This window comes from Hermetia illucens, chromosome 2, assembly GCF_905115235.1.
Source record: "Hermetia illucens chromosome 2, iHerIll2.2.curated.20191125, whole genome shotgun sequence".
Lineage (NCBI taxonomy): Eukaryota > Metazoa > Arthropoda > Insecta > Diptera > Stratiomyidae > Hermetia > Hermetia illucens.
Window position 1 is genome coordinate 5,478,378 of NC_051850.1, and position 16,575 is coordinate 5,494,952.

Consider the following 16,575-nt stretch of genomic DNA (forward strand, 5'->3'; position numbering starts at 1 on the left):
CCTCACGAGCATAAATTGAATACAGATATGGGTAACGCGTTCCAAAAAATCGACCAGCGTGCAAGCAATCTTATAACCTTAATTTTGAAAAGAAATTAAATTCTGTCCAAGTAGCCTCGTTTAGGAGTTACAAAAAACACGGGCCTTTTCAAATTTATCGGAGAGCTAAGCCAAATAGCGTATTTTTATTCACTTTCCAATCCCAAGGAAATTTTCCTTCCCTATTTGGAAATTCACGTAAAATGTGAAGTATTACGTAATTTTTTCCTCATCTTTATATCCAAAATGTAGAAAGTTAAAATTTCGTTACATATCCGTTATTTTATCGAACGGAATATGATTACCCAACCCTACATTTTCCCTCCTGACATTTTCTCAAAATCGCACTTGACTTCCACTGCAGCCAACCAAACAATGATTTCATTAGGAAAACATTTCGTGTTCTGTCATCGTCGTTCTGTCTCTGTATGTAGTGAAGTGTGCGGTTGTCAAAAGTAGAAAATTCATTCTTCAGTTTGAGGACATTGTCAGCGAAAAACGTAGCGACGGGCGAAATTGCAAAACAGAAAGATTCCTGCAAGTCGTACACGTCCCACCACACAGTTCCCAGTCGTGCAGAGACGGTCATTCAGTTGATTTTCGTAGAAAGTAGTTGTTGCGTCGATCGCTCTCGGTTCTTTTTTCTACACGGTCTATTATTATGGCAAGTGACGATGACAGTGTCCTAAGAAATCACTACAATAATAATGAGACGGTGGTCCCGTCGTCGGCTCCGGCACCCGCGGCGGCGGCATCGTCCACCATCACAGCAGGACCGAGTATGTCCGCGACTTCAAACTTGTCATCACGTTATCCCGGGACAGGATTCACAGTTGGAGGTGGCGAAAGCAGAAGTCCCCGAAGCGCAAACACAGATGGTGAGTGGTTTGATGACTTCCTTCCCCGGCAACCATGAAGCAAAGTATCCGACATTGCAGGTTACACGCCAGAGACACAGCCGCGCCGAGAGGAGAACCCATTTTCGTTTAAACATTTCTTAAATCGCGATACATCCACAACCACAGCCTCGTCCACAGCATCCTCGTTAGGTAGCAGCAGTAATAGTAATTTACACAATAATAGCAACGTGTCAGTGACGGCAAATGCACCGCATAGCAATGAACAGTTTAAGAATAGTCCAAACAACAATAGCAATCCAATCAACGGGGACAACACGGAGTGCACGGGGACGTTGTCCAGCTCGATGCCGGACGCCGTTCCCACGATAGTCTCATCCACGGCTACTTCGAACGTCACACCCACCCTACCCACTGCAACCACGACCTCATCCTCATATCAGTCCTCGACAGGAGCACGGCCCAAGGTTCCTCAATCGATTCTTGGTGGTCAGCAGTCGCAGGCTCCCTTGCAATCGTCGTCTGTATCGGCATCGTCCATCTCTTCGCTGGTGGGGGAGGGGCCGAAAATGAAACGATCTCCACGCTTCTCCTCATTCGACTCGCAAGCCAGCTTGGCTGAGTTTGCAGGCAACACAGCCAACAACGCAGGCGGAGCGAACTTGAAAGCGAATGAATGTCTGACTGGGACCGGGCTGTGTAACGAAAATCCTGGAAATAGTATGAATAACTTCTTTCCGAATGGTGCAGATTTCGCTCGGCAACAGTACGTGCACCGGTCGTTCTCAAACTACGATATGGACGGGGCGCAGTCTGTGTCGCCACATCGCAATCGAATCTCTCCGCCCGGTGGCCTTTCCTCGTCCAACATGTTCCATCCGAACCATCTCAACTTGAATTCTGCGGCGGGTAGACATCCTGGTGGCAGACAGTCATCTAAAAATCACCAACAGCCAATTGGCTCACACATGCACCCGAATCGACCCGGCGCCGAGTACTCCGCCGCCCTGCCTGACTTCGTGCAGGATCACTGGATAGACCAGTGGTACTGCAGTCTCGACATGAACATCAATTCGCCGCCCAACTCTCCCATTTCACCAGTTGATTTCGTCGAGGATTTACACAGCATAGCAGCGAACCCAGCAGATATTTGCCAGACATTGCCTGATTTCCTGTCAGACGGACCGATCATCCATTCGGCTGGCCGGTTGGCGGACGTGGCGGCCGGACTGCCGGGACTTGATTCGCCCGAAGAGAATTCGCCAAGTTTACAGTTATCACGCCTTAGGTTAGAGAATGAACGACTGCGACGGGAATTGGATGAGAGTAGGCTGGCACTGGCTGAACAGACACGACGAGCTGGCGAACTGGAAAGACGCTTAGAGCAGGAGAGGTCGAATGAGAGCGCGTACAGTGCGAGTTTGGCACAAAGCATGGAGCAAGTTGAGGAGACTTTAGATCAGAGTAAGGTAAGGGACGGCTTTGTTTGAGGTTGAGTGAACATCGCTTTAATCCTGCCTTTACCTCTCATTGAATCTAGAAACGAGCGGTAGCTGCCCAAAATCAGGTGTCGAAACTGAAACAACAAGTTAAGCAGTTGACGGTAAATCGTGTGAATGTGAATATAGGCGGAGTCGATTTTGATTGTTGGTTTTACAGGCGGAAGTGGACACGCTACGACGGGAGAACGAGTCCTTACGTGAAGATGGGGCGGTCGGAGGTGATAGAGTGACGCGAAGACCGTCTAGAACGCAGCAACTTTCTAGGGACTTAAGACGAGCTGCATCAACGGCTGAAAATAATTTAAGGTAAGTCGTGGTTTAACTTATGATTTTCGATTGACCAAATGGAGAGGATTGAGCTGGTCTTGGGACTTTGGCACGATCAAAATTCTTTCCACAATTTTCACAAAGTCCTTTGAAGCTGTTTGGATGTGAATGGCGCGCGAGTAAAGGACCAAGATCAAACGCTACGTGTAGAACTGATTTTATCCTCACAAAATCGATGAATCTTGGGTGGCGCAACATCGCTGGCGAGAAGGGGCGTACACCCGCAAGTTACGCCGAGACGTCTTGATGGGGAGCGAACCGCCCCGAAAGGGTACAACCAACGGTTATCGGCATCTCGGCTGAGTGGAAATGCTGCACATCCGTTGCTGTCGCAAATGTTGCACTCCGCCCCGCTAATGTTTAATGAGTTGGTCGATGCAAGCCAGCTTTTGAATCTGGCAGTTGAACTAGACCGTCTGGCGTAACGGGTAGCTGAGCCGGAGGAGTGACTGGTAACAAACCTGGAACTTGAGCTAACGACGTGGTTCTGAACACAAACTCAGCCAGCGACGCCCTGAGGCCCCCTTTAACACTGTTTCTATGACCAATTAACACATTAGGCAGCAGCTGGACCCAATTCGCTTTGTCTTCATGGCACATTAGGGATGCTTTCTGCGACTGGTGCCACCGCTCGATCGCTCCGTTGAATGCCGGATGGTACGGGGTGGTGCGGATTCGTTTACAGCCGATTAGATTCGCTAGCGACTTGACAAGGCGGATTTAAACTGTACGCCCTAATCCGTGGTAACGATGTCCGGTGCACCGTGATATTCAGGTTGAGCTTTGGCCCCTGACTCCGCCGACAGGTCCATCAAAGGGCAGACCTTGGCCCAACGCGAAAACCTGTCGAGCATGTTGAGGTAGTATCGGAAACCGCCTGACCGAGTAAATGGTCCGACGATGTCAATGTGAACCTGCTAGAACCGCTGGTCGGGCATCGGAAACGGTTAGCTGCCGTTTTTCGTGTGTTTTCCCACTTTCGAGCGCTGACACTGCCGAATGTCGTTACGCATTCTAGGCCAAACGTATTTCTTCGATATTGGGTGGAACAATCGTCCGGGTCCGAATTACGATGAAATAGGTCGAAAACTCGGCTCCGCATGCTCCTAGGTCTATGCGGCAGAAACATCGTATTGGTTGGTAAGAGCTGTCAGTTCCAAGGATGTGTCGTCCCTAGTCATCAACTGCTGCAACTCCGGATCGCGAGATTGTTCGTCGGCCAGTTCTTTGAGGTCCAAGTCCAAGACCAGAGATATCTCTTCCACGTGAGATAAAGCGCCTGCATCAGTGTTTATGTGTCTCGCTTTATACTTAATCTGCATCGAAAACTGCGAGATGTAGCTGAGAATCTGTCGAGCAGTTGACTTGCTCAATATCTGGGCAAACGCGAAAACTATTTTTATTACAAACCGAGCTCCCTCGAGTAAGTGCTGGATGCTTGTGTATATCGCGAGGAGCTCGCGTTCGTACGTGCTGTAATTTTATTCAGCCTTGGACATCTTCCGCTGAAAATATGCGAGCGGTAATCAACGGTCGCCCTGCTTTTGCTCGAGGACAGCTCCGACCGCCACATCAGACACGTTGGTAACCAAGGCCAACGGCTTGTTTGGTTCGTAATAAACTAGTAATCTAGTGGAAACCATGCTCTCGCGACACTCGTCGAAAGCTCGAATGGCGGAGTCAGTCCAATCGATCGGCACGTTGTCGTTTTTCGGCTGCAGACACAGCATGTCATTAAGCGGGGCTTGAAGATTCGCTGCATTAGGAATGAAACGGCGATAATAGTTCAGCGCTCGAACCTTCGAAGCTCCTTGAACGCGACCGGCCGATGGTTGTTGAATCGTTCGAAAAGTATGCGTAGGTGTTGCTTGTGTTGCTCTGGGCTCACTGATAAAACCAAAAATCGAGTCCTCTCCTCTCGAGACTGGGCGGCGTTTCGAAGCCCAAATGTCATCACTTGGAATTCGTACAAACCGAACAGGGTGATGACCGCTGTTTTGGGTATGTCGCTCTCCGTAGGGGGAATTTGGTGAAAAGCCAAAACGTCTTCGGTATGTTTCATGGGATATCGGTCGGGCCGTGTGATCGCGTTAAGGCGACGACAATCAGCCCAGGGCCGCCAGGAACCATCCTCTTTTGGAACAAGGTGCAGCGGGCTCGCCCACGAGCTGTTCGATGGCTGGCAGTGACCCATCTTCAAAAATTACTTGAATTCTAACTTTGCTGTGGTCAATTTCTCGGGAGTAAGCCGGCGAGCTTTTTCCGCCGTTATGTTGTGATGTTCCACCGATGGCCGTGGGGTTGGAACCCTGGGACTAACGCAGGTCAATGCCACACGTAACCTCTTTGCTGACTCATCTGTTGTCGGGTTGATTATGCGTTGATTTCGGATATATGATATATCACTAGACCGAAATGGCGAATAAAATCGGCGGCTATAATCGCTGGAACACATCAGCCACACAAAACTTTCAAGGCAGGCTGGAAACCTAACTAGAGCGACAACAACTGTTGCCCGAAGGTGCTAATTCTCGACCCGTTCGCTGCTTATAGCTCGTATGTCGATCATAAAAATGTCGGCGCCGGTGTCAATGAGGAACAGGCGATCTGTTGACTCGTCGCGAATGTGAAGACGACTTGGCTGCTGAACGCTACCAATTGCCATTCTTGACAGTGTGGGTACTAGTTTCCCGATCTCCTCGTCTTCGTAGCCCATCTGCGAAGACTACTTCCCAACCGCGCATGATAAAAGCAGACCCTATCGCGCCACGGTGAACTGCCTGTTTAAAAATGAGCGAGAGCCCCGGCCGGCGTCAGTTTTGCTAAATTCTGAACAGAGAGCGGTCAGCTCCTTCTGCAGAGCATCCAACTGTAAAGGTGGTTTGGGGGGGGCCGAATTTCGTACTTCGAACACGCTATCTGCCATCTCGGCTAACCCTGAGAGATCCTTGATCTCCGACGTGCTTTGAGCTTCTTCATACAAAGTTTGTACACTCCATTTACTATTATAACATTTTTTGATTTTAAGACTGGTCAAGTGTGCAGGCTGGATTATGATTTTTGTGCTAAACAAGTGGACGAAAAAGTAGTGTTATTTGTTTTGTCTAGTGACACCATTGATGGCGGTACAGCCTCTTGCAATATTCTCCTTGAACTATCTCGATCTTGGCACCGCATCATCCAGCTCGCGAATGCGAGAATTGACTGTTGTAGAGATCAATTGTGTCCTCCCACTTTTTTTCAGCTTGTCTGTTGCGTGTTTCACCCTTCATCGTTTATTTTGGGGTTAGAGCTTTATAAGGTTTTATATTTACAGACCCCCTATAAGACGTGCCCAAGCCCGTATGAAAGAGGAGGAGGTGCTGCGGTAGTGATAATATTATCTGCGAGAATGGCGAGCATTTCCTATGCAGACGAGGAGGGTTTCTGTGAGCAACTCAATGCAGCCCATTGGAGACTTCTTTCAGATCGTAACGCTAGTCTTCTTCTTCTTCTGCCTCTGTCCCGTTCAAAAGCGGTGTAGTCTCATATTGATCAGGAATGCTTTCATTTTGAATATGATCATGGCGTGTTATGCCACTATATCCTCCTCTATCTTCCATTCCTCCTCTCTCTACTGCTGCGAAGCGTCGTTCATTGACTTTGATAGCTGGCCAGCACTTACGATCATACGGAGCGACAGAGCCGACACTAAGGTAAATTTTGTATTTGAGACGTTTGTTGTTGCGTCGACCAAAAAGAACGCCAATTTTGGAGCGCTACTTCGTCTACATTGCATTGTTACGTGGAGCAATTTTAACCGCGGTTCACTATCGCACTATTGATAGTATTGATCTGAGCTATTTAACTCGCTCAGTTCTCCATATGTCGTTGCCATTTACAATGGTAGTGCCTGTTTCATTGGGGTCGGTCTTTTAAAGTTGCTTTGGTGTCGACTTTTGACAAGTCGATATAGGTCTCTCTCACCGTGCAGAGTGTCCAATTCATCGTGGAGTTCTTTGTAATGGACCGCTCGGGTAACAGCCATCGCTTTTTTTTCTTGTCGGTTGGCCTTACGGTAAAGTCAAAAGAGTAACGAAGCAGCTACGGTTGCGTACCAGGGCAGAGGCAACTCATCAGACGCCGCCTCATCTCTGTCCTGGGAGCAGCGTCACCGAAGCGGCTAGCTTTTATAATTCGTAACACGACAAGTTTGCGAATTATATCCAACGTAAATCCGCCCACAATTGGGGCCAAAGCTTGGCCGGAGCTAGACAATTTGTGTTTTGGTTTTTATGGTAGAGGCGGTTCAGGTTCAGAGATTCCAATTTGAAATTGTCGCGACTAAGTTTTTTTTTTGGAGTGTTTTCTACTCATACGGTTCAGGAGTGTATATTTTAGTCATCGTTGTGGAGTTATTTCCCGTGCTACAGATGCACGTTTCAAACCATTTTCATAGGGTGATTACCTTTATGCGTCGCGCATCCCGTTTGCTGGTTGGCGACGGGGCGACCTGGGTGAAATATCGCTGAAGTTGATGCATCTCTGATAGATTTTGGATTTCGTTGTTGTCTTAATCTGTTACGGATCCGAACTTCGTGCAAGGAATAATTTCGAAGAAACCATTAACTGAGTTGCACCACAGCCTCGGGTCAAGTGACACCCCATCAACCCGTAACACCTGTATAAGTACCTCATACAGAAGCATGGAAATAATAGAAGTAACAGAAATCAACTTACTTTGATGTTGTAAACCTAGATTAGAAGCTCCGCAAACGAAAACAAGGAAGATCGCAAGCAAACACAATATTCACGGAACCAAGCCAATAAAAATGCAAAATAAAAGGTTAATGTTGCTTTATTTATTATGAATATTTTTTACGCCCAGAACATCATTGGCCCATACCAAAGAGGCTTCACTCCAGGCAAATCGGCAACAGATCAGATTTTCTCTGTGCGGCAACTGATGGAAAAACTATTGGAATATGGACAACAGTTGCACCATCTCTTCATCGACTTTAAAGCCGCCTATGATAGCATAGCCAGGGTAAGACTGTACACGGCCATGAGAGAATTCGGTATCCCGCTGCGGAGTCTCCTTTTGCCTGATTTGTACTCCATCATTATGGCACATGCCTCCTCCCGTTCGCCTAGATGTTGTGTTAAGCGGCGGAGCCTGTGACACTCCTTCCGGAGCTCTGCGATTTCCACTGTCCACGAATACATGGGAGGTTTGCCGCGCCTCGATGTCTTCCTGGGCATGGAGGCTCCGCAGACCGTCGTTATCAGGTTCATAACTGAATTTACGACAGTGTCAGCCGCGGCGCCACCGCCAGGAGTACCCTTCAGCGTGGCCCCACCTGTTCCCAGAGTTTCGACAAACTTCCCGGTGTTCACTTTCGCGACGTTCCATACACAGAAAGATCGCTGGGGTGGCGCACACCGAGAGTTTGTGTCCACCACTTCGAAAGCAATGTATTAGTGGTCACTCCACCAGCGACACCAGTGATTCCGATGCGAAGGTTACGTCTGGAATGCTTCCTTCGCCGCCCGGGCGCCGGAACGTTGGGGTGGATCCGGTGTTTAGAACTACCAGTCCTGTTCTCGCCGCCATTTCCAGAATTCGTTTCCCTCTGGAATCTGTGTGAGGCATGCCCCATTCAAGTGCCCTAGCATTGAAGTCACCCCCGACCAGGATCCGCCCATCCGTGCTTAAGATAGCGTCCTCCAAAGCCTCAAGCCTCCAACGAAAGTCCGGCATCGTCTCATTCGGCGTAAGATAGACACTAAAAAACGTTATCCCTGAACACCGAATCCAGACAAAGCCGTCCCCTCGGCCTTGGGCAAGAACCCCCAGGAGGGTGCCGTTCCGAACCCAGATGGCAGCGGTACCTGATATGTCTGGGTGCCATGAAACTGGGCCCTTGTTTCGGTACTGCTCACTGATGAGTACTAAATCAGCTTTGGTGCTGACGATATCGACATCATGGGAAGAACCACACGAAACGTACAAACTGCCTTCGTCCAGATCGAGCAGGCGGCAATTGGAGATCTTGGGCTGCACATCAATGAAGGCAAGACAAAATATATGGTGGTAACGTCAGCACCGAAGACGAATCAACCAACAACAACAAACCGCACTGGTCAAACACGAAGAAGAATAAGGATAGGAGAATACAACTTTGAGACCGTTGATAATTTCTCCTATCTAGGGTCGAAAATCACAACCGATAACAGCTACGATGATGAAATCCGCGCACGGTTGTTGCCAGCCAACAGAGCCTATTTCAGCTTACAAAGACTGTTCCACTCGAAACGTCTCACCATAGGGTCAAAGCTCTTACTGTACAAGACTATGATCTTGCCAGTCCTCATGTATTCCTCGGAAACTTGGGTTCTTAGCAAGAAAAATTGCGAACTCTTGGCCGCGTTCAAAAGAGTAGAATCCTCCGAAGAATTTTTGGCCCCCTACATGAGGATGGGCGATTCCGTAGTCCTAGTCCAACCTTGATACTTTGGCCCGTTGGTGCTCATTTAATGAACTGACACTAAATGCCAGTAAATACCACGGGATCTGCTATTCGGCTAAACCCTTCCCAACATCATTTCTCTATTCTCTTGGTGGGCAACTCCTTTCGCAATGGACCTCCTTCCAGGACCTGGGTTTAATCTTCGATGACAAACTTCGTTTCAGTTCCCACTTCATTGATATCGTCCATCTAACTTCCTAAATATCTGGTTTTATCCTACGTTCCTCCTCTTTTTAACTCCTTTCTCAGAAACATCCTTGAATATTGCGTGTAATCTGATCCTCCTTCCGCAACCGTGAGTGTCACCCTCTTGAAGCTGCACAGCGTAAATTCAGAGGAATCCTCTTTTTAAAAAAGAACCTTCCTAGTGTGGGCTATCCGTCACGGCTCCGTACCCTCAAGCTGCCTTCCTTGCCACAACGCCGCATCTTCCTTAATATGTGTACCCTTTTCAAACTCTGTTGGATTGCTCCGCCAACTCCGATATTATTTTCCGCATCGCTTATCATAGCACACGTAGTATGGACGTTTTTTAAGTCCCCTTCGCGAAGCCCGACATTTACTTTCACTCTCCGAACACGGGACTATGCCGGTCCTACAACGCCCCTCATCTTGGGTCCTTAGTTTTAAGTGTAAGTTAAGCTAACTTGCTTCTCTCTCTGGGGACAATATGTAATTAGAGATTTACTTTATGTGAACTGTCATTGAATATGTCTATTTATTCCAGGCAACTGTTGACCGGTGTTGAAAATTTACGCTTAATGGCGGCGACCATTGAAAACATGGATCGCTTGGATTGCGGCGATGCAAGCAATCAAGCGAATCCCATCATCAATGAAGAATACTTGTCGGATAGCGACGTGGATTTCGATGATTTTACTGGGCCAGCCTTATAAAAATTGGCTTAGCAACTCAACCAAGCAGCAAACATAAATATGCATCAGCAAGACAAGAAATGGTCGAAATATGAATAAAACAAAACAAAAAAAATAATCAATGAAAACATAAAGAAGTTTATCCCTCAAGCAGTTGCTTATGATCATTGTCCTATTCTACCCGAGGACGGCAGGAAAGATATAATCAACTCACTGCAATCATATTTGTGATTATAAAATGCATGAAAAAATTAGTTCCGATCCGAATGGTAAGCGTAACCGGGGCAATGCCGGAAATTTGAGCCGTTTGGCAGCAACTTTTTGGGAGAAAAAACGAGGATCGTAAATATATATGGAACAAATAAAAGAAAAACTGTGAGATAAAAACAAAAAACTATTTCTATTTATATTAATTAGTTATTTAAAACATGAGAAATAAAAATAACGCGGAAGCGAGAGTCGAGAAGAATTCAAAAGGGATCGAATGGAGAACGGAGCGCGAAGCAAATGAAAGGAAAAATGATACTTTTTTAAAGGATTTTGTAGAAAATACAAAACCTTATTAGTTTCGATTGCGTCTGTGTTGCAATTTATATTGTTTTAGACAAAAACTTAAACCACTACATGCAAATTTTATGGATGTTTCCTTCTTTTTATGTTAGGAGTTTTGCGTCTCATCGTTGTAAAATAATTTCATATTGTTTGTATGTTCGTTCATTAATTTGTTTGTCTGATGCGAAGAGAGTAAGTAAGAAACATAGCGCGCGCGAGTGTCTAGAAGCGAAATTGTAATTGAAACAATAATATTAATTACACAAAACCTTAAAAAGAAACTGCATTAAGTGATAGAGACATTGGGGACGAATAATTTTTGAGCTTTTATTTTTCGAATTTTTGTCTTCAGGATATTTTCCTTTCTAACGAGCGAAAGTTTAAAATAAAGCACATTTGCAAGGAGTCTTGTAATAAACTGTAATTTTTTTTGTTGTGGACCCTCCAGTCATTGGAGGATACTCCGGAGTAAATTGAGTTTGCAGCGTAAATTGGGAGCTCAAAATTCAGGCATCAAAACTGAGATAAGCTTTTAATGAAGGATTACTTATTATTATTGTATATTGTTGGTTAAAGTGTATTCAAAATCTGACCCTCAGTTTCAACCCCCGTTGACTGTTTGTCCTGCGAAGCTTATTGGCACAAAAAATGCGTAAGAATTCGAATCAAACTCTGTATTTTGTACTCAATAAGGACCGCTGTTCATTTTTCTTAGCTAGTTAAATATCCTTTCTGTTGTCTCTGCAAAATGGTGCGCAAATACAATGAGATTTCGTGAAAGAACAATCTCTTGAAGATTATTCAAATGAATATTGGAAATGTATTGGATTTTAATAATAGAAAAGAGTCGAAAGAGGAGGAAGTGCGAAATGGTGGTGTACATTGTTTTTTTTTTTTTAATTTGCAAATATAGATCTTTCGTTGGGTACGAGTACATTGTGATTGAGAAAGTGATGATATGATAGAAATAAAATCAGATATGAATATGCTTTTTGGTAAACGCGTTTTTTGTATACACAATTAATTGCTCGATGAGCCTATTTTTCCATATGTGTCCTTTATTACAGTCTCTCCTGCGAATATTTGGTTGCTAAGTTGTGTTCTACTTCCCCCTGATCCATGATTAATAATAAAGACGGTGGTGTGTTTTCACATGTACCGTCAAAAAACTAAACTTTCTCTTCGACTGATGCTATGAGCGATTGGTACCGCTCTCTTATGCGGTTGCTATTTGAGCCTTCCAAATTGACTGCGGAGGAATCCCCCATAGGAAATTGATAAGTAGTAAATATATTTGTTTGTTGATCTTGTCAATTTGAAAGTCTTACTAGCGCTAACAACATACGGTGAACAGATTTGTTGCACGTATGGTAAAATATTTTCCTAAGAAACGTAACTCAGATGAAGCTATTTTCCTAACCAACGAGCCGTGGTACGCCATTTTGAAGCCACAAACTCCTAAGACTGTGACTGTTGTTATGAGAGCTCCGTGCAGATCGCCGTAATCTTGTACGCGTTTGCCCGCATCTGGCACAGGAACTCTCGTGATCGGGTTTTGTTATAAATGGATGAAATCCTCCTTGATTTGGCACAGGTTGTGAGCCTTCGCCACCTGAGGTCTGTGGCTGCTAAGTAATCTGAGTAAATTCCGTCCTTGACAGTCGCTAGTGAGACACCAACTGTACTCGCCGAAGGACTACCGAAAAATCCGCTCATTCCCCTCTATGTTCCTATGATCGGGAACCCAGGTGACCTTGGGCGTGCTGCCCAGACGGTTCAACGCGTCTCTGCATTGCCCAACCAGCCTGGAGGATGTTATCACTGAGTACAAGAACTTAATAGCCGTTGGCTGTCAGTCAGAATGGCTATCTTACGCTTGGGGCTCGGATCATGTCCAAGCCATCGATAGGGATCCAGTATCGCCAGTACTTCCGCTTGGAATACACTAGCGAAGCCTGAGAAACCATACGACCCGAATACACTGGACGTATTCAAGAAAACTCCTGCATCGACTCGACAGCTCATCTTTGATCCGTCGGTGAAGAATACTGTGTCATAGCCTCGCAACATGCCGCCAGTTTTCCACTCTGGACTGGTTGGAAAGTCAACAGCAAAGTTTCTCGTGAAGTTGTGTGGCATAGTCCGTGGAGAATGCCCAGATTTCCCGAGATACTTCGTCTAGGATGTTATTGTGGGGGCTGTGGCAGTGTAGGGCTTCGCTGTCCAGCTTCCGGACTCACGTAGTCTGATGGCACTGCACGCTACAGCGTATTTAATGAGGAGGTCTAGGGGGAGGAGATGCAAGATTACATTGAGGGCATCTACCGGCCACGGCTGCAAAGCCTCAGTAGCACCTGCACACGCGGTTTTTTTGAGTCCTATTAACTTTCGTTCTATAGTACTTTTTGGTTAAAGCATGTCACCATACAATAGAGCCGTACATTGGGACTGGACGCATTACAGCTGTGTACATCCAGAGAACCATCCTCGGCCAGAAACCCCATTTCTTTGCAAAGGTTCTCTTATAGGCATAGAAGGCTATACAGGCCTTCTTAACCCTTAGTTCTATGTTCAACCTCCAATTTAGCTTAGGATCCAGGATTACACCCAGATACTTTACATTAAAGGAAATAACCAATCTTTTTCATTCAGCCCTAGTAGGTGGAATTGGGGTACCCTTGTCTTGGTGGTGAATAGCATCAGTTCTGTTGGGTTTATGCTGAGTCCGCATCTTGCGGTCCACAGGCACACCTGTCGTAACGCTGCTTCCATGATGTCGCTCATAACGGAGGGAAACATCCCTATCACCAAATCATCAGCATATGCCACTAACTTTACCCCGCTGCTGTCCAATATTCGCATTGCAGAGATTGCGCCACCCTGGGAAGTGCCTCTGTTCACAGCTCTGGTCAAGTGGTTGCCTCCCAGATCCGATTGGATTATCCTGATTCTTGGCAAGGATATAATCCAATGCGTAAGATACCCCTTCAATCCTATACTGGTCAAGGTGTTGATACTAACGTTGATGAATGCTTCCTCTATATCCAAGAAGGTAGCTTGTACCGCAGTGATCGCTCAACCGTGCCAATTACCTCGTGGAGAGCGGTTTCTGTTGATTTAGCTTCGAGGTAGGTATGCTGGGACTTAGAGAAAGGCATTCTCTCCATAATCGCCCTTAAGTGGATGACCAAGACGCACTCTACGTCTTCAACATGAAGAAGGTGAGGTCGAAAGTCCTCCGCGGACTCATGACCACGCCTGCTTGCTTTCGGTATGAAAATCGCTAGTGCGCGTCTCTAAGGTTGTGGTACGTATCCTAAACAGATCTAGCTCCGATAAATCTCGACAAGCCATGGCACAATCCTTTCTTGCTCCTTCTGTAGCATGACTAGCATTATGGTAACTGGACCCGGAGATTTACATGCGGAGAAGCTGCTTATAGCCCAGTGGATTTTATCCTCGGTAATTGCCGATTTTATAGTCTCGCCCGGCTGGAGCCTGGCTGGGTTTTACCCTCCAACCAAGACTCTGATTCACAGTCCTCCTCGCTGGCGGGAAAGTGCGTCTGAATCAGCAACTCCAAGGTTTCACCAAAAGATTCCGTCCAGGGGCCATCCGACTTATGTTTCTTTGCAGAATCTTACTAAGCCTTGCGGATTCGCTGGTTCTTTCGGTGATCTGAAAATATTTCAATCGTTAACGCCTCTGCTCGACTTGTACTTCTTCACACTATTTATACCTCTAGTAGACGTTGAAGATTTCCCTAGTTAGCTTCCTTAGGCTGGAGGCTTCATTACACCACGGTGGCAGTGCCTTCTTGCTGTATTTAGCAGGGTACGAGACTTTAAAGGCGATATCGAGTGCCTTTTCCAGAGCCTCTACCTTTGACTTCAGTTCGTCTGCCGTGCCAATCTTGCCCATTTGCGTGCCGGAGTCGTCAGTCCCCGTCGATCCGCATCTCTTCCTACAGCTCGTTGGCGGCATCGTTTGGATCCAGTTCGCCGTCCGCTTTTGCAGAGCGAGACACTTTCATCTTTGCGTTCCTGACTCCGTACGGCACTTTATATTTTTCCAGTGCCTCCAGACACTCTCCGTTTATATGGAGCAGAAAAGGTTGGCTGTTTGTCTGGCGTTCCTCCTCCTTGATAACTACCCAATCGTCCATGAGAATCCTGGAGTTTTGAGAGTGCAGGGATTAGACATGTTTGTTCTTATCCATGCGAATCTTCGCCAACCAGATGCGAGCGACCGATCTCCTGGGAATCTCGTCGTAATGGATGACGTTGAGCTTTACGCACTCTCAGGCGTCACTGATTTTAACAATGCACGAGCCGCGAAAATCCCTGGAGAATTGGTCCTCCCAAGCTATAATGTAAAACCCACGGACCACCTGAGGGAAATCAAAACAAGGGATGGATCCTGTGTGTTTGCCTATAGCGTCCACGAGTTACTCAATGATCATCTGCGACAGCCTGGTATCAACACAATTTGCATCCGCCAGTGTCACACATAAGTGGTTCCTGGCCACGTCGCTGAAGGGTTTCGCATTCGTGGCTCGTCGGCTGACTGTTGGTGCTTACTTTTCTCCGAGGTCTTGCGCACTTTGTTCTGGTTGTGTTTTTGTTCGGCCTCGTTTTGAGATCGCCTTCTCGTCTGCCCGGTGTTGCTGTTATATTCCTCAACAGTCGCCTGGTATTTAGTGAAGTCCTCTTCATCCCGCTCGTCGACAATACCGGTCTCCTTATTCTTAGCAATCTTTCAGAGAATATGCATGGATCCCCCGTTTAGGGCCCTGGACGAAACCGTTTGTCCCTATTTCATAAAAGGACTGCTTGAACAGGTGAGGCTCGATTAAGATTCTGGCCAAAGAGCATAGGAGCTCATCGTTTCTTTAAAAGCCGAAAGGTTCCTGAACGGAGTTTTTCTGTGAGGCTGCAACTGCTAGTCCAGCAAGGAGGGCTCTGAGTCTAAAGCTGGTTTGGGGGGTATGCAGCACCGATCGTGTGAAATTATCAAATACGGAATTGCTGACCAGCTGGACTCTCTCCGAATATGAATCTCTGGGCCCAGACGACATTATACCACCTTACTGTAGACTTCCCAACCAGGGCAGAGTGGTGGACCGGAAACCTGTTGCGAGATTTTGACACAATATTCTTCGCTGAGGGATCAAAGATGGCCTTTAGAATCAGTGCGGGAGTTTTCTCGGATAAACAGTATTCCTGGTGGACGAGACTGGAAACCTGTAGATGGCTGGGACATGAAAAAAGCCCCAAACGTAACATAGTCATTCTGATCGATAGCCAGGCGACTATTAAGGCTTTGTACTTGGAGGAGAATTCCTCCAGGCTAGTGGGACAATGCAGGGAGACACGTTGAACAGTCTGGACAGCACGCTCAAGGTCACCCTATTTTGGTTTCCTGGTCATAGTAACATAGAGGGGCTAGCCGGCTGGCCAGGCGGAGCTCTCCTCTTGACAGTCCCACGATTGGCGCACTCTGCACTCCCTGACGGCTGTGAAGGATACAATCTAACCCTCACCGCCTGTAGATAAGAACTTTTTGTGTACAGGACTAAGGCGGGTTGCATGGAGCACTGGCCAATAGGCGAAAATGCCTCTTAACTTAGCTCGCATTGTTGAAGTTGCGAAAGAAACTCTCAGACATCTCTTTTCTTCTGGCTAAAGCCAAGGTAGCGGACACTAGGTAAACAATTCTTTAGAGGCTTTAAAGAAGTATTTGGTTTTGGGGTAGGGAAGCTGCTTCTGCAAATTCCACAGGATGTTTCTGAAAATTTGAGCTGGTTAGATTCTGCACCCCTTCCCCTCCTCGCGGCAATCCCGTTCCCTAATTGGGCTCCTCGAAACGGCCAACTTTCAATTGGAGTGAACTAAACTATATTGAAAGACAATGA

At 46.6% G+C, this 16,575-nt stretch overlaps 1 protein-coding gene across 1 annotated transcript; it reads left to right on the forward strand.

Moving 5' to 3' along the window:
- Positions 1 to 435: 435 nt before the first annotated feature.
- LOC119648728 (ankyrin repeat-containing protein kinase A) lies at positions 436 to 11,531 on the forward strand. Its single transcript, XM_038050543.1, has 5 exons — positions 436 to 917; positions 978 to 2,365; positions 2,437 to 2,499; positions 2,556 to 2,704; positions 9,962 to 11,531. The coding sequence occupies exons 1-5, from the start codon at positions 701 to 703 to the stop codon at positions 10,128 to 10,130; spliced, it is 1,986 nt and encodes a 661-aa protein (XP_037906471.1). The 5' UTR covers positions 436 to 700; the 3' UTR covers positions 10,131 to 11,531.
- Positions 11,532 to 16,575: the final 5,044 nt, after the last annotated feature.

Coding starts and splice junctions, on each gene's coding strand:
- LOC119648728 (XM_038050543.1), top strand. CDS start 701: ATGGCAAGTGACGATGACAGTGTCCTAAGAAATCACTACAATAATAAT. Junction 918..977: donor CCGAAGCGCAAACACAGATG/GTGAGTGGTTTG, acceptor CCGACATTGCAG/GTTACACGCCAGAGACACAG. Junction 2,366..2,436: donor AGACTTTAGATCAGAGTAAG/GTAAGGGACGGC, acceptor CATTGAATCTAG/AAACGAGCGGTAGCTGCCCA.